This window comes from Zingiber officinale, chromosome 6B, assembly GCF_018446385.1.
Source record: "Zingiber officinale cultivar Zhangliang chromosome 6B, Zo_v1.1, whole genome shotgun sequence".
In the NCBI taxonomy this organism is placed as follows: domain Eukaryota; kingdom Viridiplantae; phylum Streptophyta; class Magnoliopsida; order Zingiberales; family Zingiberaceae; genus Zingiber; species Zingiber officinale.
In genome coordinates, this window is record NC_055996.1 from 28,770,907 (window position 1) to 28,793,771 (window position 22,865).

General features: G+C 45.1%; 1 protein-coding gene and 1 pseudogene across 1 annotated transcript; one reads left to right on the plus strand and one right to left on the minus strand.

Moving 5' to 3' along the window:
• Positions 1 to 6,032: 6,032 nt before the first annotated feature.
• On the plus strand, positions 6,033 to 6,176 carry LOC121993280 (annotated as a pseudogene).
• Positions 6,177 to 19,242: 13,066 nt separating this feature from the next.
• Positions 19,243 to 21,573, minus strand: LOC121990876. The gene is made up of 5 exons (XM_042544931.1): positions 21,417 to 21,573; positions 20,944 to 21,236; positions 19,815 to 20,676; positions 19,623 to 19,693; positions 19,243 to 19,521 (listed from the first exon to the last, which is right to left on the minus strand). Exons 1-5 carry the CDS (start codon positions 21,571 to 21,573, stop codon positions 19,243 to 19,245), a joined length of 1,662 nt encoding a protein of 553 aa, XP_042400865.1.
• Between the last annotated feature and the right edge of the window lie 1,292 nt (positions 21,574 to 22,865).

Genomic DNA, 22,865 nt, shown 5'->3' on the forward strand with positions numbered 1-22,865 from the left:
TGCTGCACTTGAGCTTTGCCGAGCTCTCTGATTCGTGAAGCTTCGTGTGAGCTTCCCCGGCTGGTCAGCTGCTGCTGTTCTTCCGTGAAGTTGCTGCTTCGACAACGGAAACCAGTCGAAGGCAAGCAAGGTGTTTTACATTCATATTGTTTGTAGTTCTTACTGTATTTCTATCTTGTTGTTGCAAGTTATTGTGGCGAGGTTTCTCCACCCAGAAGGAGTTGTTATTAGCCGGTTTTCCGGGGTCTCATCCACCGACGGATTGATAGGCTTCGTCCACCTTACGGACACGCCGAGGAGTAGGAGTATCATCTCCAAACCTCGTTACATCATCGTGTTTGAGGTTTGATTTCTCCATTTACGTTTCTGTTATTATTTTTCCGCTGCGCTAACCTTGATTTGTAGAAAGAAACGAACGATTTGGGGCGGCTATTCACACTCCCCTCTCTAGCTGCGATCATTGATCCTAACAGATGGTTAGTTGACTCGCCTAACGCTATTCCATGGGAGATCCTGACTCATGGACCGATCGGATATGGTTAGATTTTCTCGATGGTGTATTGAGATATATGACCCACAACGATGTGGAGAAGATGGAGTTATTCACTTATCACTTGCGAGATTATGACATTGCTTAGTGATAATGTATAGAAGATAATCTTCATGAGGCAAAACATCATTTGGTGTTGATTTTGAGATATTATGGAGAGCTAGTATTTCTTTGCCTCCTTTTCTATTGGTCGTTGCTTGAGGTTCCCGAATCTTAAGTAAAGCAATCGTAGTATGATGGGTTACAAGCCAATGGTTAGTCAACTCAACTAACATTGTCTCCATCAAGTAGCTCAAGATCTTGACCATATGATCATTTATCCAAGGTCTTGAAGTTTATATGTCGGATGAGAGTGTTCGACCTTTTATCCACATTTATCGAGGGACATTTACGAGTACGATTATGAGAGTTGTGGAGATACCCTCTTAATGGGTAGACTCTCAATCAAGATGTTAGTTGACCCTTTGAACTTTGTTGTGTGATTATCTAGGACATGGAGAGGACATGATGCGATTTGAGTAATCGATGATCAGTTAACCAAACCTGCACACTTTTTATCGACCCGTTGGATGGATTCTGCAAGTTGATTAGTTGATTTATACTGTAGAGAGATTATTAGATCTCATGGCATATCTCCATAGGACGGATTCTTCGGGTTGATTATTAGCGGTCGCGACCTTGCTCTAGCGGTTGTGGTCGTGACCCTGCTCTAGCGGCTGCTGCCGCGACCCTGCTCTAGCAGCTGCTGCCGCGACCCTGCTCTAGCGGCTACTGCCGCGACCCTGCTCTAGCAGTTGCGGCCACGGCCCTGCTCTGGCTACCGTGGCTGGGCAATGGAGGCTACAACCCTGCTCTAGCGTCTACATGCAATTAGTGGTTGCCGCACCCTAGCTATGTCAGGCGCGGGCGAGCAATGGTAGCCATGGCCAGCAGGGAAGAAATCATAAAGAAAAAAAAATGAGGAGAAGAGGAGTACATGAATGCTGGAGGAGAAGCCGGAGGAGGAGGAGTCGATCGTCGGAGGAGGAGGAGCCGATCGTTAGACAGAAGAAGCAGGAGAACTATGCGCGTAGGAAAAGAGTCGGGCGCACTAGCCCTAATATCTCAAATTTAGCGACAGATATTTTATTAATCTGTCGCTATCAGCGACAGATAATATTAAAAATCAGTCACTAATAGTGATGGTTTATTTAATTATCCGTCGGTATTCATGACGGTTTATTTGATTAACCATTGCTAATGGCGTCAGTTTATTTAAAAATTATTTACTAACAGCGACAGATAATTAAATAAATCATCGCTATTAGCAACAGTTTTTTAATATTCCATCGCTATAGGTTATCTGTCAAAATTGAAGATGTTTGGGCTAAGTAGATGCATGGATACTTAAATAATTACGACAGACTATCTAATTATTTATCTCTAACAGCGATGAATAATTTTACAAATCTGTCGCTAATAGCGACGAATAATTTAATTATCTGTCACTATTAATGACATCACCCATCCGTCACTAAACCGACGGCAAATATTTTTGTTTACTGCCCCAATCGCTAAATTTATTTGGAGTAGCGACGGATAGTTTTATTCCGTCGCTAATTATGACAGCGATTAATAATTCTGTCGCTACTGAGCAATGGAAATTTAATGGTCGTTGTCAATTTCATCGCTATTTGCTAAAAGAGATAAAATAAAATTATCAAAATTGACCGGATCAAATTACCAAATCAAATCATATTAGTATTGGGATTATTCTAATAATTCTGTTATAATTATTCTTAGAATTTTTCTTAGAATAATTCTGTTATTTATTAGTTAGTTAATTGACCAAGTACTTTTTTGAACATTATATATTGTATTGTCCTTAGGACAAATATCAATGAACAATAGATTTTATTGCTCACATATTATTTCTTGCTCTCTCCCTATTCTTCTTCTTACATGGTATCAGAGCCATCTCTTTTTTTTATCTTCCCTCAATTCCTTGAGGCGGAGATCGTATAAAAGGCGAATTTTAAATTTTTTTCTCAAGCCTCTTCTTTTCTCCTACGTGTTTTACGGTGCAAGTAGGCGATGATTTAGGTTTGCAAATTGCTAATCTTGGAAACACATATGTTCATTTATCTAATTGAACTTTTCACATGCACAATGTCTTTCATGTTCCATCTATCACTAAAATTTTACTTTCTACACGTCAGTTTTGTCTTGATAATAATGTCATTTTTGAGTTTCATCATAATCATTTTCTTATAAAGGATAGAGGAACAAATGCTATTGTGTTTTATGGGAGAATAAAAAATGGCCTCTATTGTCTTCAGAGTTCTTCAATCAAAGCTTTTGTTTGTGAACGCACAAATAAACCAGCTTGGCATGCTCGACTTGGTCATCCTTCCCTTCGTATTGTTCAGTCAATCATCAATAGGTATGGTTTACCTACTTCTATTACCTCCTCTCCATCTCATTCATGTAGGGCATGCATGGAATCTAAAAGTCAATATTATCATAAGTGATGGCATCATAGGTCCTGCTCCAGAGCTCTCTAATAACTCTCCTATACCATTAGAATCACCTCAGGTTGCTGCTCCAATCTTAGAAGCCTCGTCGATCGAAGATAATATGCTCTCTGATTCCTCGGATAATGCAAGTCCGTCATCTACATCACCATGTCAGCCTACTTCCTCGTCGTCATCAACAAGTAATTCAGATGATAATGCTCCTCGTCGCATGCTTCCCATTAGTGATATTTATGAGCGTTGCCCACCAAATGCAAATCGATATCCCCTTCCACGAGCTCTAGTGGTCTCTTCAAAATCTATTGAACCAACCTGTTTTACACAAGCAAACAAGGATCCAAACTGGCGTAGTGCAATGACTACAGAATTTGATGCACTTCTTCGCTATGGAACATGGACTCTAGTTCCGTGCACTCCCTCAATGAATGTTGTGGGCTCTAAATGGGTATTCCGTCTTAAGCATCGAGTAGATGGTTCTCTTGAAAGATACAAAGCTCGACTTGTAACTAAAGGATTTAGTCAACAACCAGGTATTGACTTTAATGACACTTTTAGTCCAGTCATCAAAATTACATATGTCAGACTATTATTATCAATAGCTGTTAGTTCTAATTGGCTTGTATGACAATTGGATATTTCAAATGCATTTCTCCATGGTCATCTTGAGGAAACTGTATTTATGGAGCAACCACCTGGGTTCATTCATCCACAATTTCCATCTCATGTTTGCCAACTCAAGAAATCCTTATATGGTCTTCGACAAGCTCCTCGTGCATGGTTTCATTGACTATCTAATTGGTTAAAAGCTCAAGGATTTTGTGGATCAAAGACTGACTCGTCTCTATTTCACAAATATAATGATGGAAATATGATATTTTTTCTTATTTATGTGGATGACATTCTGATAACCGGCAATGATCACAAGGGTATCACAACTTTATTAAGTCTTCTCAATCAAGAATTTCCTACTCGAGATTTGGGTATTGCTCATTTTTTTCTTGGTATTGAGCTTATTTTACATGAGGATGGATATCTTCTCTCTCAGAGCAAATACATTACTGGACTTCTTCAAAGAGCCAAAATGGATGGAGCACGTCCGGTCTCTACACCAATTGCTATAAACAATTCTCCAACTTCATCCTCTCTTGCTTTATCTGATCCACAGATTTATCGAAGTATTGTTGGGGCCTTGCAATACGTCACTATCACACGCCCTGATATTACTTTTATGGTAAATCGTGCTTGTCAATTTATGCATGCTCCAACTAAACAAAATTAAGATAATGTAAAAAGAATACTTCGCTATCTAAAATGTATTATTCTACATGGTCTTCTTTTATATCGCCAATCGTCTCGAGATTTACATGCATATAGTGATGCGGATTGGGCAAGTTATCCTGAAGATAGACGCTCTACTAGTGGATATGCAATATTTCTTGGACGAAATCTTATCTCATGGAATTTGAAAAAGCAACCTAACGTATCTCATTCAAGCACTGAGGCAGAATATAAAGCTATAGCAAATACAACGTCAGAAATTATTTGGCTTCAATCACTTCTCTCTGAACTTCATCTTGCATCAAATATTGCACCAAAAATTTGGTGCGATAATATTGGAGCAACATATCTTATAGCAAATCCAATCTTTCATACTCGTACAAAACATGTGGAAATTGATTTTCATTTTGTTCGTGAACGTGTGGCAACTCAGCAATTATCTGTCTCTTATATTTCTGATGAAGATCAAATCACTGACATCTTTACTAAGCCACTATCCAGACAACGTTTCAACAAGTTAGCAAGCAAATTCAACGTCAGAGATCTTCCGTTGAGTTTGTTGGAGGGTAAAAGAGATAAAACAGAATTATCAAAATTGACCGGATCAAATTACCAAATCAAATCATATTAGTATTGGGATTATTCTAATAATTCTGTTATAATTATTCTCAGAATTATTTTTAGAATAATTTTATTATTTATTAATTAGTTAATTGACCAAGTACTTTTTTGAACACTGTATATTGTATTGTCCTTAGGATAAATATCAATGAACAATAGATTTTATTGCTCTCATATTATTTCTTGCTCTCTCCCTATTCTTCTTCTTACATTTGCTACTTATTTTTAGTGAGAATAGGTGATATCATACGATCTTATGTGATAGATGATTCTACTCCTCCTCGGCAGAACCACAGGAAACGTACTCGTCAGCAAGCAACGACAGAACCATAGGAAATGAACTAGTCAACGAGCAGCGACAGTGGAGTAGCAACACCGTACTGATGCCTTGTGGAGAGGAACACATGAACTTGGGCATGCACGAGAAGAAAACCTTAATTGAACATGAACTAAGGGCGTGCGAGCTAGTGACCTCCGACTATTTATCTCGATCCAAATTATAATCAAAGAAATAGAACTTAAGGAGGAATCATAACTAATTCTGACTGAATTACGGTCATGATCTGATCTCTATTACAAGTGGTCAATTTTCTGATATAGGACCAGTAGATCTAGGCTTGTGGGCTGACAATTTACTGAAGGGGCGCACGAGGAATGAGTTGCAATGGGGGAGAGGGAAACTTTGACAGCTCGCAAGGGAAAGAGGGAAGTCCGGCTGTCGACGGCTCGCGAGGGGCAGGCAGGGAAGTTCGACTGATGAAGACATGCACCTGGGATGAGGGGGAAACAGTGATAAATGAAAAAAAAAAACTTTAAAAATTTAATTTAACTTTCCTTAATTGGTTCAATTTTTATTAGGTATATCGAAAATAATTCTAAATTTTATTAGTAATTTTTATAAATGTATTAATAAATAATTTAGAGTTCGAGATTCAGCTCGGCATATTATTGAGAATTTTTCTCGTTAATAATTAAAAATCTAGAGTTTTTTTTATTTTGACATCTTAGAATTGATAACACTGCGAGTAGAGAAGTTTTATAAATACTTTAAGTCAATGATGTTAAAAAGTGTATTTTTCTTAGTTTTTTTACTAAGATCGGACATGATATTAAATTAATTTTTTATAAGAGGGAGTTCGTTACAATAATTTGTTGCTGGAATTCTTGAGCGTCACCCTACCATTGCACTATTGTATGGATCTGACACACCTTCATCTGACTTTTACCTAATTTATGGACGATCTTTTCACTTAAGATTAAATGTAATATTTATTCTTAGTTTAATATATGATATAAAAAATTAAATTAATTTTTTTATAAAAGAGAGTAAGTTATCAACATGTGTATTTATGTATTATATTACATATACAAGTAGCGCAAGTAGCTCAAGTAGGCTCGATTATGATTCATATTTGATAATTCAACAATTTAAAATTATCAGTTCAATAACATTAGAAATATCGATCGTTAATCTTAATCTTTTAAGTCAATTATTGTTCACGGTTTGGAATCATTGATTACCATGTGAATCGGTGCAAAAATATTATTATTTTATTTTTTTAAAAAAAGTAAAAATTAAAGATCTATAAATATGATAAAAAAAAAGAATTTCCATCTGTAAATATAAAAAAAAAGTATTCGCACTTATATAAATTGTTTACATACCCATTTAGTTACTTATTTTGGTATTGAAAATTTTATTTTGTCTTTATAAAGTTACAGGTCTTTTATTCTTTTTATAACTTTAGTTCAATCATTAGTATTTAAGCTTTTAAAAAGGCAAAAGTAAAATATACAAAATCTGTATCATTTTTATTATATAAGTGCGAATATTATACAAGAATATTATACAAAATCTGTATCATTTTTCTTTTTGATATCAATAATTTTTTTATCTAATATTAATAATATTATTATATTTTAATATAATAAAATATATATTACAAATTATATCTTTTAATTAATTTTATGCTATAGTCTTTCAAATAAATAAGATTCGATAATTTCTGGAAATGTCTTTTTATAGATCTTTCTAATGTGTCGGCTATCTACTTAACCGAGAAGCATTTGAATAACTTTTGAGAGGTCAAAATCTTCATCTGGATTTTAATCCTTGATCTTGTCCAGAAATTGAGTCGGATGAAGATGAATTTTGTGGTATAAAAAGTTGATGGAGAGTCGTTGAAGCACTGGATCTATCGGGTACCCTCCTGGAAAGGTTCACACGGGTGGTTGACGGAGAGAAATGACAAGGACGATGACGTTGTTGCTCTGCGCACACTCAGACGAATCCCCTAGTCGTTAGAGATCAGAAATCAGGGAAAAAGTCCCCGGGTAAGGCCCTCCGACGCTCAATTCAAGTACTTTTTCCCCAGAAATCACAGAGAAAGGACGAAAAGTAGAGACCAGTGAGAAAATGTTCAGTAAGTGTACCTGCATAAGGGACAAGACATCCCTTTTTATACTGCAACGACAGTTTCTGGGTCTGACGGGTGTCAGGGAATGTCAGCTGTCAGGCTTTGTCCGGCGGTGATTGACACGTGGCTTTTCTTAATAGGCCGGCGGCAAAATCGAAGGTGTATTGAGCCCCGACTGTTGGCATATTCCCTGACACCTTGATTATTCTATCTGACAAGCGGTTACGATTCCTTGGCTGATTTGTCCTGTAGTGTCTGAACGACGAGCCTGTGTTCCAAGATCTGGACTCGCCCTGCTTTTATATACTATTACCCTTAACTTGTATGCCCCGATCTGTGTTAAGTTAGTATCTAGATCTGCCTTTGTCATCTGCTATCTCCGGTCTGCACATCTCGATCTGCACTCTGGATCTGTATCCAGACCTGTCTCTTGCTTCCAGACCTGTCTCTTGCTTCCAGGCCTGTCTCCTGCTCACGGCTACCCTCAGCTTATACGTCCTAACCTGCACGTTGGGTTTGTCCAGACTTCTGCTCCTTGGCTTGGATGTCCCGACCTGCATACTTGGTCTGTACTAGACCTATACTCCTTGGCTTGGATGTCCTGACCTGCACACTAGGTCTGTACTAGACCTATACTCCTTGGCTTGGATGTCCCGACCTGCCCGCCAGGCCTGTAAACAGACCTGATATCCTTGGCTTGGATGTCCCGACCTGCACACTGGGTATGTCCAGACTTCTGATCCTTGGCTTGGATGTCCCGACTTGGATGTCCCGACCTGCACACTGGGTCTGTACTAGACCTATACTCCTTGGCTTGGATGTCCCGACCTGCACACTAGGTCTGTACTAGACCTATACTCCTTGGCTTGGATATCCCGACCTGCCTTCCAGGCATGTAACCAGACCTGAGATCCTTGGCTTGGATGTCCCGACTTGCACACTGGGTCTGTACCAGACCTATACTCCTTGGCTTGGATGTCCCGACTTGCACATTAAGTCTGTACCAGACCTATACTCCTTGGCTTGGATGTCCCGACCTGCCCGCCAGGCCTGTAACCAGACCTGAGATCCTTGGCTTGGATGTCTCGACCTGCACACTGAGTCTGTACCAGACCTATACTCCTTGGCTTGGATGTCCCGACCTGCCCGCCAGGCCTGTAACCAGACCTGAGATCTTTGGCTTGGATGTCCCGACCTGCACATTGGGTCTGTACCAGACCTATACTCCTTAGCTTGGATGTCCCGACCTACACACTGGGTCTGTACCAGACCTATACTCCTTGGCTTGGATGTCCTGACCTGCCCGCTAGGCCTGTAACCATACCTGAGATCCTTGGCTTGGATGTCCCGACCTGCACACTGGGTTTGTACCAGACCTATACTCCTTGGATTGGATGTCCTGACCTGCTCGCCAAGCCTGTAACCAAACCTGAGATCCTTGGCTTGGATGTCCCGACCTGCACACTGGGTTTGTAACCAGACCTGAGATCCTTGGCTTGGATGTCCTGACCTGTACGCCAGGCCTGTAACCTGACCTGTTTGTTTGTAGTCTCTGTCCTTAGCTATCCCTGGCCCGCAGGCCCGTTTAACTCACCATCAGGGCTGGTCTTATAATCCCCTCCTTTGGCCACCTTGTCCGTTGAGACTTTGACTTTGACCATGTAAGCTGGACTTTTGACCTCCCTGCTGTCCATGTCAGCCTGATTGCTGACCGGCCACGGCGGCTTGACTTCTGACCTTCCTGACCTCCACGTCAGCTTGACTGCTGACCGGCCACGGAGGCTTGACTTCTGACTTTCCCGTCCTCCAGGTCAGGTTAACTTCTGACCCTCTTGTGGCCTTGTCTCATAACCACATCAGCCTATCGACCCCACAAAACACGCACTGTATCACAAGCCTCCCCCTCAAGTCTCGTCGAAGGAGACTCTAGTCCGACTGACTAGACCCCCGTGCTTGTGTTATCTGACCTGGCTCCCGCACCCTTTGCTTCCCTATCTCCCCTCTACCTCTTGGGGAATTTCCTGTCCTTCTAGGAGAGGTTCTATCTCCGGTGCTCATGTTGACTCCTCATCTTCCTAGCGCACTTTCCTCCTATAAATATTACACTGTTTTCTAAGCGCCGCCTCGAGCTTCAAGAAAATCTCTTCACCTTCTCCTTCCTTATAAAAGATCTGAACATCCGCTGCTTCCAGCTATCCTTTGGTTAATGCAGTATTCTGTACCTATGGAACCTACCACGGAACCTAGCGAACTTGCTTCTTTGCTTCGACAGACTTCCCATCTGTTGGAGCTATCAGCTCAAAAAGAAGAAGCTTCGCTCTAGCAAATTGCCACTCTGACGGAGTTACTGGCTCAAAAGGAAGGCATCCTTCAGGAGATGACCACGAGCAGAGATCTTCAGGCTTCCCTTACTCACGAGATGGAAGCCTCTAGGTGACCGCCAAATCTTGGACCCGAGCCGAAATCACTCTTAAGCATAAAGCTCAATCGGACTTTCAGAGTCAGGGGCAGTACATTGTTTATTTGAAGAGGAAGCATGAAGATGAGGTGGATCTTTAGAAAGAGGAAGGACGGATCAAAGATGAAATCATTGGACAACTGAAGCGTACCATCGACCTTATAATAGAAGATCTAATTAAGGTCCGAGCTCATCTGACTAAGCAGGCTCAAGCGTCTGGCTCTGGTAGCCATGTAAATCATTAAAGAATGCACCTCTGATTTTAACGGAACAACAGTTGTTTTTTGTATTCCCTTCCTATTGTAGTTCCACGCTTTGTTTCGGATATCATCACATTTTTATAGAACACCCGTGTCCGTCTAATATTTCTAACAAAAATAATAGTAATAAAAGTAGATTGCTTACCCAATGTTACCTTATACCATATGAACTCTTGACTAAAACCAACGTGCCAGTTGAGGATAGGCCTGCGAGATTCCCTATGTAATCAGAACCCTTGAATACTGCTTATTGATCAACCGGACGTGATAACTTAGCTTGCGGTTTGGTGTGTCGGCGAATATAAAACATATTGCTCAAGAAAATCATTGCCCGACCGAGAAGGTCGCTGGGCATGAGAGTCATGCTCACTTATAACTCGCACTGGGGCGAGAGTCTGGGACAGCCGACCTGGAGGGTCGTTGGGCGTGAGAGCCATGCTCACTTATAACTCTCACTGGGGCGAGAGTCTGGGACAGCCGACCTGGAAGGTCGTTGGGCGTGAGAGCCATGCTCACTTATAACTCGTACTGGGACGAGAGTCTGGGACAGCCGACCTGGAAGGTCGTTGGGCGTGAGAGCCATGCTCACTTATAACTCGTGATGGGACGAGAGACAGCCGACTGGGAAGGTCATTGGGCATGAGTCATGCTCACTTATAACTCGTCTGGGGTGGGATAGCCGACCGAAGATCGTTGGGCGTGAGAGTCATGCTCACTTATAACTCACACTGGGCGAGAGTCTGGGACACCGAACTGGGCGTGAGCCATGCTCACTTATAACTCGCCTGGGGCGAGAGTCGCACCGACCCGGAAGGTCGTTGGGCGTGAGTCATGCTCACTTATAACTCGTGACCGGGCGAGAATGGGACAACCGACCGAGGGTCGCTTGAGAGTCATGCTCATATAACTCGTGACCGGGCGAGAGTGGGACACCGACTGAAGGTCGTGAGAGTCATGCTCACTTATAACTCGTGAGGGCGAGTCTGGAGCGACTGAAGGTCGTTGGGCGTGAAAGCCATGCTCACTTATAACTCGCCGGGCGAGAGTTTGGGACAGCCGACTGGAAGGTCGTTGGGCGTGAGCCATGCTCACTTATAACTTGACCTAGACTTGGGAGGCAGCCGACCTGGAAGGTCGTTAGGCGTGAGAGCCGTGCTCACTTATAACTCGCCTGGGGTGAGAGTCTGGAATCGTGAGGGTTGTTGGGTGTGAGCCATGCTCACTTATAACTCGCCTTGGGGCGATACAAATGACCGGAAGGTCACATGGAGAGTGGGCAGGACGGTAAGACCGAAGGTCATTGGGTGTGAAAGTCATGCTCACTTATAACTCGCACTGGGGCGAGAGTCTGGACAACCGACCGGGAAGGTCGTTGGGAGTGAGAGTCATGCTCACTTATAACTCGCACTGGGGCGAGAGTCTGGGACAGCCGACCGGGAAGGTTGTTGGGCGTGAGAGTCATGCTCACTTATAACTCGCACTGGGGCGAGAGTCTGGGACAGCCGACCTGGAAGGTTATTGGGTGTGAGAACCATGTTCACTTATAACTCGCACTGGGGCGAGAGTCTAGGACAGCCGACTGGGAAGGTCGTTGGGCGTGAGAGTCATGCTCACTTATAACTTGCACTGGGGCGAGAGTCTGGGACAGCCGACCTGGAAGGTCATTGGGCATGAGAGCCATGCTCACTTATAACTCGCACTGGGGCGAGAGTCTGGGACAGCCGACCTGGAAGGTAAATTCCCGACCAGGATAGACGTTGCCGCCCTAGAAGGTAATTTCCCGACCAGGCTAGATGTTGCCGCCCTGGAAGGTAATTCCCCAAACAGGTATTATTTGAATCTCCCTTGAAGCATCCGCTTCAATTTCGTCTACAGGAAAAAAATATATGGTAAAGGGTATTGTGAGGCTAAAGAAATTTAAAATATTACTCAGCCCCTAAGAAAAGGATGTCTTGTGGACTTGTGACGTTTGAACTTTTTTCCCGCCTATTTTCTTTGTCCTTTCCCGAGAGATCGCCTAGTGAACATTTTCCCTATGCCCGCTTCACCTCATGATTTCTTTATCACGTCCATCATTAATACGCTTCCTAGGGGGGCGACACCTGTCCCATGCCTTTATTGCTTACGCCGTATGATGCTGCCAACTGCACTACTTTTTGTACACATCTTCCAAGAAAAACATATCGTTCCATGATTGGACGACTTTGAGCGCTTTGCCCGAAAATATACCCGACATTGCCTTTCGATATTCCCTAGGAAAACCCTCGTTATAAGCCCTAAAGGCAGTCCATCGTTGCTGCCTTGAGCGTTTCGACTACCTTCGTCTTCTTGTTGCTTCGATGTCTTTGGTGCACTGTCTCCTTCTCTTCTACATTCTTCCCGCCGGGTGCCCTTCTTCTTCTAGACTATCCTCTTCTTCAACCTTCCTCATCTCGATAATGGCTGATGGTAAGGCTACCTTTTGGTATTCGTGTTTCATTTCTGACATAGACCAACACAACCTATTCATGATTCGATCTGACTTGAGGCTTGACCAAGAATACATACTTCGCATCCCCACACCTACCGAGCATCCTTCATTCCCTCCGGAAAGCTTTATGACTGTTTTTCGGGATCAACTGCTGGGGGGCCTCCGTTTTCCTATCCATCCTTTTATTTCTGCCCTGAGCGAATATTTTGGCATCTGCATATCTCAGTTTGCTCCCAACTTCTTCAGAGCAATTTGCGGCACCGTCATTTTGTGTCGTGTGTACCGACTTCCGTTGACAGTCCAACTATTTCACCATTTTTACTCTTTTAAACGCTCGGAACCAGGAGTGTTTATGGTACAGGCGAGGCTGGGTTATAAATTTTTTTCAGACGTGCCTTCTTCCAATAAGGGGTGGAAATCTCGTTTCTTTTTTATTAGGTCCCCTGAGCCCCTGGTTGGGCCTGCCCAATGGTGTTCTAACATCCCTTCCAACCTCCCTGTACATCAACACCAACCCTCTTGTAACGCCGCTTCAGACACACTACAAGGCATGAGCGTTAGCTTTTCTATATTACTGTTGGAAGGCTTTCTGTATTTGTTTGGGCTCAACCCCGTTCGGGCAGACATCGGGGCTCCGTTTGGTAAGACCCCGTTTTCCTCTCCGCTACTCTTCGCTAACTGAGGTATCTTTCTTTCTTATCGCAGAGGCTGCCATGTTCCGAGCGTACTCCTCCGATGTTAAGCGCCGATCTGTCACCTATTTGAAAACATTAAGTGAGGAGCTTAAGCAAGGTTTGGCAGCTTCTTCCCGATCTGGCCCCTCTGCTTCACAGTCCGCTCCTTCCGCTCCACCACCTATCCCACCGGCGCCGGCCCAAGAGGCAGCTTCTTCGGCCATTCCCATGGATGTGGCTCCAATGGAAGACCTGGCCGCTGTAGGACAGGTTGATTTGCCCACTGAAGAGCAGATCGAGGAGGCCACTGAAGAGCATGTCGGGGAGGCCACTGAAGAGAAGGTCGAGGAAAAGCGAGTTGCATCCCCCCGGCCAGCCAAACGCCTGAAACTTCAGCGCAAGAGGAAGAAGGTTACTCCAGCTATTCAGGCGTCACCTCCACCTCTTCCTTCCAGTCGTCACTCATCTGCTGCCCTTCGCTCTTTAGAAACCAAGACTGCTACTCCCGCCCGGGAGATTAATATGGGGCTTGAGGTTCCCGTTACGTCCCGGCTCTTGGTCGAGTTATAACTCTTGAGAAAGTTTCTTTTCCCGCTCAAGCTTCTTCTCCTGGTCAGCTACCCTTACCTTTAGTGGACCAGCCCGGGAGCTCTACGACTCAATCTGCCTCCCTTGCTTTAGTTGTTCCCGTGTCTACTTCTGGATCTCGGAGGAAGAGTCGCAAGAAGTATTCCTTTATTGACTATTGGCGCCTGCCTTCCTCCACAGGATCAGATGCCGCCGCCACCGCAGAAACTGCTGAAGGGGCTCCTCCCCCTGTTGCCCTGGTTGAATTAGAGGGAGACTTAGCGGCCTCCTGGCGCTCAGACCATCGAAAGTTTTGGAAGAATCCCCCGGTGGAGGGGCTAGATCAAGCGGCTTGCCAGATTGTTTCTGTAAGTCTTCTTATCTCTATGTTTCTCTGCTGAAATCTTTCATAATTTTTCTTTCTATATCTAACGCAGGCCTGCTCCGCTAACCTAAGTGACGTTCAATATGCCTGAAGCTTACAGAGGGAGAATGAAGTATTAAAGGCTCGCCTTGAGGAGTTAGAGTTGCCACTAACTCTCTGCGACCCCCTCAATCCGACTCCGGGAGACCTAGCGCATTATCTTCGCTTAATTGGGGAGTCTATAGAGTCTGCCCGCAATATTTCTCATGCGACTTTTGACAAAATAAAGGCTTTGGAAGCTGCTCTGCAGACAAGCGAGTCCAAATTGACTTCCGAAGTGGAGAGGCGTCGGGCGCTAGCAGCTGAGCTGGATAAAAAGGATACCCAATTGGCGAGCCTGCAAGAAACCCGGGAGACTCTTCAGAAGACTATAACAGACGTCCAGGGTCAATTGGCTTCCAGCGCCGACCGGGAGAAAACCCTTCAAAGCTAGTAGGAGGCCAGCCAAGCGACTCTTAAATCTATGCAGGCCGACCTTCTAAAAGCTCAAGAGAACGTTTCTCAAAGTTAACAAGCCTTGACTCTGGCCCACGCTGACAAGGAGAAGGCCGAGACTAATCTGACAGATTATCAAGCAGGGGAAGTAGGTCGTCTGAGAGCCTACAGGTGAGCCTACGTTACCTCCCCTTTCTTCATGAGGAAACTTGGAGATCTGATGAGTTTCATGGTATGCTGTGGCGCGGGGGGAGGAGCTCATCAAATATTTGAACAGAATTTGCTTCGGGCTGCCCCTTCAGAAGATTTCCTAGATATAGGTCGCATCATGAACGAGATTCCTAATGGGTCATTCCCTTCTTTCAAAGATGATGACAACTTCTTCCTTCTTCCCGAGCCTCCGGCTGATTCTACCTCCTACCTCCCTGAGCCTCCTGCTGGCCCTGTTGATGATAATCCCGCCCCCGCGGACGATAATCCCTAAGATGGCAACATGTATTGCACTTTTTGATGTAAAACTGTAGCTAACCAACTCTCTTTCAACTTATTTGCTGATTTATCTTCACTTTAGCGTGTTTATCCTTCTCATGATACCCCTTGACCGCGGGCTCTCAATTTTCTCTTAGCATATTAATCATCTGACAGTGTGTTGCTCTATTGTTGGTAGTCTTGTATATTGCCCGTCTGAGCCCATCTGAAACGCCCCATGGCCTTGTGTGTAATTTGGCCACCTATTTTGGGTCTCATTTACCCCTGGTCGGGGATCCTTCTATTTCCCCGACCTGCTTTCCTTATCCTTCCCTGCTGATCCCCTACCTCGGTCTTGCTCCTCTATCTGTCCTTTGCCTCGTATTACAGGTCTAGATAACCGAAGATCGGGAAATTAAGAGTTAAGCACAGACCGGGGTCCCTCGTGATCCAGGTCTATATAGACGAAGATCGAGGAATTTAAGAGTTAAGCACAGACCGGGGTCCCTCGTAATCCAGGTCTGTATAGACGAGGACCGGTGAATTTAAGAGTTAAGCCCAGACCGGGGTCCCTCGTGATCCAGGTCTGTATTGATGAGGATCGGGGAATTTAAGAGTTAAGCCCAGCTCGGGAAAGCGTGGGCACTTTTCTAAGACAACTGTTCATATCTTTTCACGAGATCCGCCTCTTTGTACTTCGCGTTGATTCTTTTTCCAAATTTACCCTTGGGTGTTATTCCCAAGGAAGATCCTTCGGCTCTCGTTGTTCCCGCCCATTATTTTTCTCCGATGGATGATAGTCTGACGAAATTGCCCCTTTGCTCGGCGACTATACATATTCTCCTCGCTTTCGACTTCAAGCGTGTTATGTCCTTTTCTTCTTCCTTTTGCTTGAATCCCTCCTTACTTCTGATCCTCCTGCTTTTTCTTGATCTTTCTTCTTTTTGTTTCTTTTTCTCATGGCCTCCCCTTCCTTTCTTCCTTCTTTGGCGGCGGTGTACTATCCTGGCTCATCCACCTTCGATGAATTGGACCGAGATGACCTACGCTATACCTACGGAGTTGAGGATGACGTGCAAGTGATTATCCCCACTAGAATACATCAATTCTTCAATCCCCCTGCTGGCTCTAGCACCTTTTTTAAAGAGCAATTTGTGGCGGACCTTCGTCTTCCTATCCACCCTCTCTTTTCCGACATATGCCGCTACTTCTGAATTCCCCTGGGGCAACTGACACCCAACTCCATCAGGATCCTCTGCGGCTTTGTAGTGCTATGTGATGTGTGTGAATTATCCTGATCCGCCCACTTATTCCATTGCTTCTTCACCCTTTGGCGCCAGGAAGAGGGTACATTCCGTTTTCAGCCCCGTCTTTGAACTACTTTTTTCTCATCCCTACCGCCTTCTGACCCGAGCTGGAGGAACAAATTTTTCTTTATTAGCTTTCCTCACGAGGTGGAGTGGCCCTTGCGATGGCAACAATTACTTCCTCCATCTCCTGAACTAGGGGAGTTTCATCTTGATTCTTCTTACATAGAAGCCTCGTCTCGCTTGGTCGGCTGGCAGTTGAACTTAACGCGTCTATTATTTGGGGAGAAATTGTTGTCTTATTTTCGCCTGAGTTATCTGACCCTTGAGATGCCTCGTTCCCTGGGTAAGCCTTTCTTTCCATTCTGTTATCCCTTCCTAGGTACTTTATTTTCTTTGCGACAACTAATGGTTCACTTTATATTGTGCAGCTGAAGTCTTAACCTACTCTTCGGAGGTTCAGCCCCTTCCTCTGAGCGATATGGAACTAATGAGGCGTGGTCGAGTTATCCTACAGAGGAGAGCACTCCCCCACTCATCTTCGACTTCAATCGGTGGGGCTACCCCGGCCAATCCTCCACCCCGACCTGCTCGACGACGGTCTTCTGGCATCCGACCTGCCCCTTTGGTTTGTCCTACTCACCCCCGGACTGCGGGTCCACCCCGATCGGCTATCCCTGCTCATCCTCGGGTTGCGCGTCCACCTCGGTCGGCTACCCCTGTTCGCCCCCGGGCCCCACGTACAGCTCGGCCTACTACCCCAACACCCCTCCAATCGGTCAGTCCTCCCAGAGCCACTTATATCCCTGGTCTGGGCCTTGGTGAAAGACGTATGGGCCTTGGTGGGAGATCAGGCAACGTTTCCTTCGCCAGCCCTGCTTTCAGAGAAGCTTCTCAAGCAGCTCGCCGGGGCCGCTCCACAAATGACCGCCTGAGCCAGGATGCCCCTTCTCCTTCTAGACGCAGGGCTCGATCACCCTCCGATGATTCTGACTCGGACGGCTAGCCACTGGCTCAGAGACGTCGATGCCGAGCCTCTCGTCCGGTGTCCGATTCAGGCCCGTCGTCTATCCCTTCTCCTCCTCCATCCGCAGTTGACTCTCCTCCACCTCCCATTGTGACTCCGCCTCCACTCCCGAGCCTGGTAAATGATCCCCCTACTTCGTCCGATATTCAGGTTGAGCCTCCGTTGGCTCAACCTTCCGCATCGCAGCAACCTCAGGGCGGCGAAGCTGGCCCCTCAGAACGCCCTTCAGTTACCCCACCCGCAGCACCTCCTCCGGGGCCTTCTTCACCTCCTTCTGGCTCAACTGCTGGGCCCTCAGTTCCTCTTGGCTCAATCGCGGGGCCCTCAGAACCACCCCCGCTTACTCATCACTGTTACTGTACTACTGTCCCTTCCGAGGAGCGGTTATGGTCCCGACCAGATGTTCCCACCAGCTCCCTCAAGATAAAAGGTCGTCTAGCCACTTTATGGGAAGAAAGCATACAGCACATGGACTCCTTGCCTCCTCTGGCTCAAATAGATAAATTCGCAGAGTTGTATTTGTATATCCAGGTAAACTTTGAAGATTTCCAAACTGTTGTTTTTCCCGCTCTTATCAGATATTTCCTGTATGCCCCAGGCTTGTGCAGAGTCTCTAGCAGTGAACAATTCCTTCCACGCTATTCATTATCAGAATAAGGTGCTGCGGGACCAGGCTGTTGAATTAGAACTGCAATTGAATGATCCTGCCTAAGCTAGTCATGCTTTACGGGTCGAGATAAAAGATTTGACAAAAAAGAAGAACAACCTGGAAGTATTCCTAGCGCTGGCCAACCATGAACTAAAAGATCTCCAGAAAAAGCAAAGTCGAGTCGATATTATGCACCAGCAGAGTATAAATCAACAAGCTTTAGAGCATCAACGAGCTATGAACCAATTGGCTCAGAAGCTGCGTGCTGCCGAGACTCTAGCGCAGGAGCAAGACAAGCAGTTGAAATTTCAGGAGGCCCAATTGACCTCCCAAGTAGCAGAACTGGCCACTGCCCGGAATGAACTGGCTCAGGCTCGGGCTACCACAGAGGGCGCATCAACAACTCTGGCTATTTACAAAGATGGAGAGAACGATCGCTGTCTACAGAACCGTGCTCTGTATCTGCGTTCTCCAGAATTCTGTGCACAGGCTGGACAGCGTTTCTCCACGTCTGTTATCTATGGGGTAGGCGGGGCTCTGCGCCAACTTTATGAGCAAGACTATTTAAAGTCACTTCCGCCTCCTGAATTTTTAGACCATGACCGGATCCTTAAAGAGATCCCGGATGAAATTTTTGCTCCTTTCTAGTGATATTTCCTAGCTACTTGTATATAATGACTTGACAATTTCTTGTAAAGTACTTTGCTACTTCATTTGCATTCTAAGGCTCGCTTTTACTAAAATTGCTTAGCTTTGTCATAAAAAGTATTAGGACATACAATTTCTACTTTCACATCTTCTTCTGCTCTCTCCGATCTACTTTTCCCTGGTCTGCTATCCTTGTTTGTTGGATAAGTGACAGCCTGACTTACCACCCAACTTACACTTCTAGGCCTGTTTCTTCAAACTCGATAAGGTCACAGTTAATTAGCGCTCCAGAGTCGATCTAGCCTCTTGCCCCGTTCATCTTGTAAATAGTAAGCTCCGGATGTTAACTTTTTAATGACATTGTAAGGCCCGTCCCATTGAGGTGCTAGCTTAGTCATGTCCCCCACTGGCTTGATTTGCTTCCAGACCAGATCTCCTTCTCCAAAGAATCGAGGAATCACTCTTCTATTATAATTTTATCTCATTCTTTGTCGATAGGCCTCCAACCGAGCCGCCGTTCTGTCCCGAGTTTCACTAATGAGATCCAGCTCAGCTAACCGCCGCTCTATGTTTCCTTCATCATATAGTGTCTTCCTGACAGGTGGCACTCCAATTTCTATGGGTACAACTGCTTCATTGTCATAAACCAGGTGGAATGGTGTCAGACCTGTACTTTCCCGAGGTGTTGTACGGTAGGCCCACAGAATGCTTGGCAGCTCTTCCACCCAATTGCTGCCCACATGGTCCAGCTTAACCTTCAGACCTCGTACTATTTCTCAGTTAACCACCTCGGTTTGGCCATTTCTCTGTGGATATGCTATTGAAGTGAAGGCTTGCGTTATGCCAAATCCCTTACACCAGGCCTGGATTCTTTGTCCTTGAAATTGCCTTCCATTGTCAGACACCAGCTTGTGAGGAATACCAAATCTGCAAAGAATGTTCTTCCATAGGAATTGAATGACGACATCTTCTGTGATCCGGGCCAAGGCTTCTGCTTCTACCCATTTAGAAAAATAGTCCACTGCCACCAATAAGAAACGCCTCTAACCAGGCGCCATCGAAAATGAGCCCACGATATCCATGCCCCATTGATCAAAAGGACATGAAACTATAGACGTTCTCAAAAGGGTCGTAGGTCGATGTGTCAAATTTTGATGTTTCTGGCAGGACAAATATGTATTCGCCAACTTGTGAGCATCCCTCTGTAAAGTAGGCCAGAAATACCCGGCCAGGAGTACCTTGCGAGATAATGTCCGGCCGCCAACATGATTGCCACAGCATCCTAAATGTATTTCTCGCAAGGCCTGGTCGGCTTCCTCTACCCCTAAGCATTTGAGTAAAGGTCGAGAGAAGGATCTCTTATAGAGCTGATCTCGAATCATTACATAAGCATGCACTTGCTTCCTAATCAGCCGTGACTCTTCTGGATCGGTTGGTAAGATACCCTGCCTGAGATAGTTGATCATGGGTGTCCGCCAATCAATAGTTGCTTCTCTATTATTTTGCAGATCTATCTGGGCTATCAGAAAAGTTTGTGCTGTTGACCGATCCAACACCCAAGTAGTCAAGGAACTGACAATCTTTGCTAACTCATCTACCCTCTCATTTTCCGACCTGGGTATCTTAGTTACAATGACCTCTGTAAATTCTTCCTTCATCCTCTCATAAACTTCCCGGTACACTTGCAATTTATCACAATTTATCATAAAGTTGCTTGTCACTTGCTGAGTTACCAACTGCGAATCTAAATAAATGATTACCCGGGCTGCCCCTACGTGCCGGGCTGCTTGCAGTCCTGCCAACAAAACCTCATATTCTGCTTCATTGTTCGTGGCTCGGAAATTCAATCGAACCGCTAATTGGAGTATATCTCCTTGAGGAGATATTACCAAGACCCCAACCCCGCTTCCCTGGTGATTAGCAGACCCATCCATGTAGATCTTTCAGGTTTCTTCAGAGTTGGTCTGATGAACTTCTGTCAGGAAATCTGCCAAGGCTTGAGCCTTAATGGCGGTGCACGGCTGATACTGTATGTCATATTCTCCCAACTCCGTTGCCCATTTGATAAGCCGACCCGCAACTTCTACATTAGTTAGCGCTCTTCCCATGGTGCTATTGGTTAGGACTGTGATAGGATGCAATAAGAAATAGGGTCTTAACCGCCGAGCCATAAGGACCAATCCATAAACCAACTTCTCTACGGCCGTGTATCGAGACACGTCTCCTTTCAATAAATGGCTGAAGAAATACACTGGCCGTTGTACATTATCATGTTCTTTAACGAGCACAACCCCTACAGCCTCAGGGGTAGCCGACAAGTAGACCCATAAAGGTTCTCCTACAACTGGCTTAAAGAGAGAGGGGAGAGTCTCCAAATACTTCTTCAGCTCTTCGAAAGCTCTGGTGCATTCTTCGTCCCATTGGAATTTAGAGGCCTTCCTTAGCACCTTGAAGAAAGGAGCAGCTCGGTCTGCAGATCGGGAAATAAATCTTGACAGGGCTGTTATTCTGCCGACTAACTTCTGGGTTTCTTTTAAATTTTGAGGAGGCTGCATATCCTTTAGCACTTGAACTTTTTCAGGATTGGCTTCTATTCCTCGCTCAGTCACCAGGTAACCCAAGAATTTTCCTCCCTTAGCTCCAAACAGACACTTCAAGGGGTTCAGCTTTAATCCATATTGTTGGAGAGTCCTGCATGTTTCCTCCACGTCTTGGATCAGATTCACAGCTAATGGGGATTTGATGAGTATGTCATCCACATCAACTTTCACATTATGCCCGATCTGCTCCCAGAAGATTTTATCCATCATTCGTTAGTAGGTGGCTCCGGCGTTCCTGAGACCAAAGGACATGACAGTATAACAGAAAGTACCGTCAGCCATAATAAAGCTAACCTTTTCTTGATCCTCCCTTGCTAGAGGTATCTGATGATACCCCTGGTAGGCGTCCAGCATACATATCCTCTCGTAGCCAGCCGTGGAGTCCACCATTTGATCAATCCGGGGCAGAGGATAACAGTCTTTAGGGCTGGCCAGGTTGAGGTCTCGAAAATCTATGCATATTCTCCACTTATTATTAGGCTTCTTTACCAAGACTACATTGGAGAGCCATGATGGGAATTGCACCTCCCGAACATGTCCTGCCTTCCTGAGCTGATCTACCTCGGCTCTTATTATTTTATTCTGGTCTATTGAAAAATTCCTTTTCTTTTGTTTGATAGGTCTGGAATATAGTAATAAATGCAACTTGTGTTCAGCCACTTCCGGCTTGACCCCGGGCAGCTCCTCAGTAGACCAGGCAAAGACGTCCCGGTTGTGGATCAGACACTGAATTAACTCTTCTCTGAGGGAAGAGGGCAGGTCGCTGACCACCCGGGTCAAACTCTCGGGTCGCTCGGCGTGTAATTGTACTTCTTCCCAGGGGATGGGTTCCTCGGCTATAGGAAGAGGCTCCTCTTGAACAGCGTGGATGCCTCCATCTTGCATCATTTGATTTTTCCGAGCCTCCACTGGGACCATGTCAATATAGCACCGGCGAGAAACCCTCTGTTCCCCTTTAACTTCCCCGACCTGCTCGCCCACTGGAAATTTGATTTTCTGATGGAAGGTCGAAACAACATCCCTAAATTCATGCAGGGCAGGCCTTCCTAAAATAAAATTATAAGAAGAAGGGGAGTCCACTACTATCAAAGTGCTCCTCCTTGTACGCACCAGCGGCTCGGTGCCCAAAGATATGGCCAACTTAATCTGACCCATAGGCTTCACTTCATTGCCTGTAAATTCATATAAAGATGTAGCCACCGGCTGGAATTCAGCAGCATCAATTTGGATCTCTTCGAATATGGTCCTGAATAGAATGTTGACCGAGCTCCCAGTATCAACAAAAACCTGAGCTACTCAACTATTGGCAATGATGGCTTTGATGATGAGGGCATCATCATGAGGCAACTCCAAACCCTCCAGGTCTGCTGGCCCGAAGCTAATAACAGGGCCGACAGCTTGCTCCTGACTGCATCCGACGGCATGAACCTCCAAGCGACGAACGTGAGACTTGCGTGCTCTTCCTGAATCTCCATCAGTTGGTCCACTAGAGATCATGC

Excerpts from the sequence above, each read along its gene's own strand:
- LOC121990876 (XM_042544931.1), bottom strand. The coding sequence starts at position 21,573 with ATGGATAAAATCTTCTGGGAGCAGATCGGGCATAATGTGAAAGTTGAT. Across the intron at positions 21,237-21,416 it reads AAAGCTGAACCCCTTGAAGT|ACCGAGCTGCTCCTTTCTTC; the intron begins GTCTGTTTGGAG and ends CCCGATCTGCAG. Across the intron at positions 20,677-20,943 it reads AGAAGTTGGTTTATGGATTG|GGAAGCGGGGTTGGGGTCTT; the intron begins GTCCTTATGGCT and ends GCTAATCACCAG.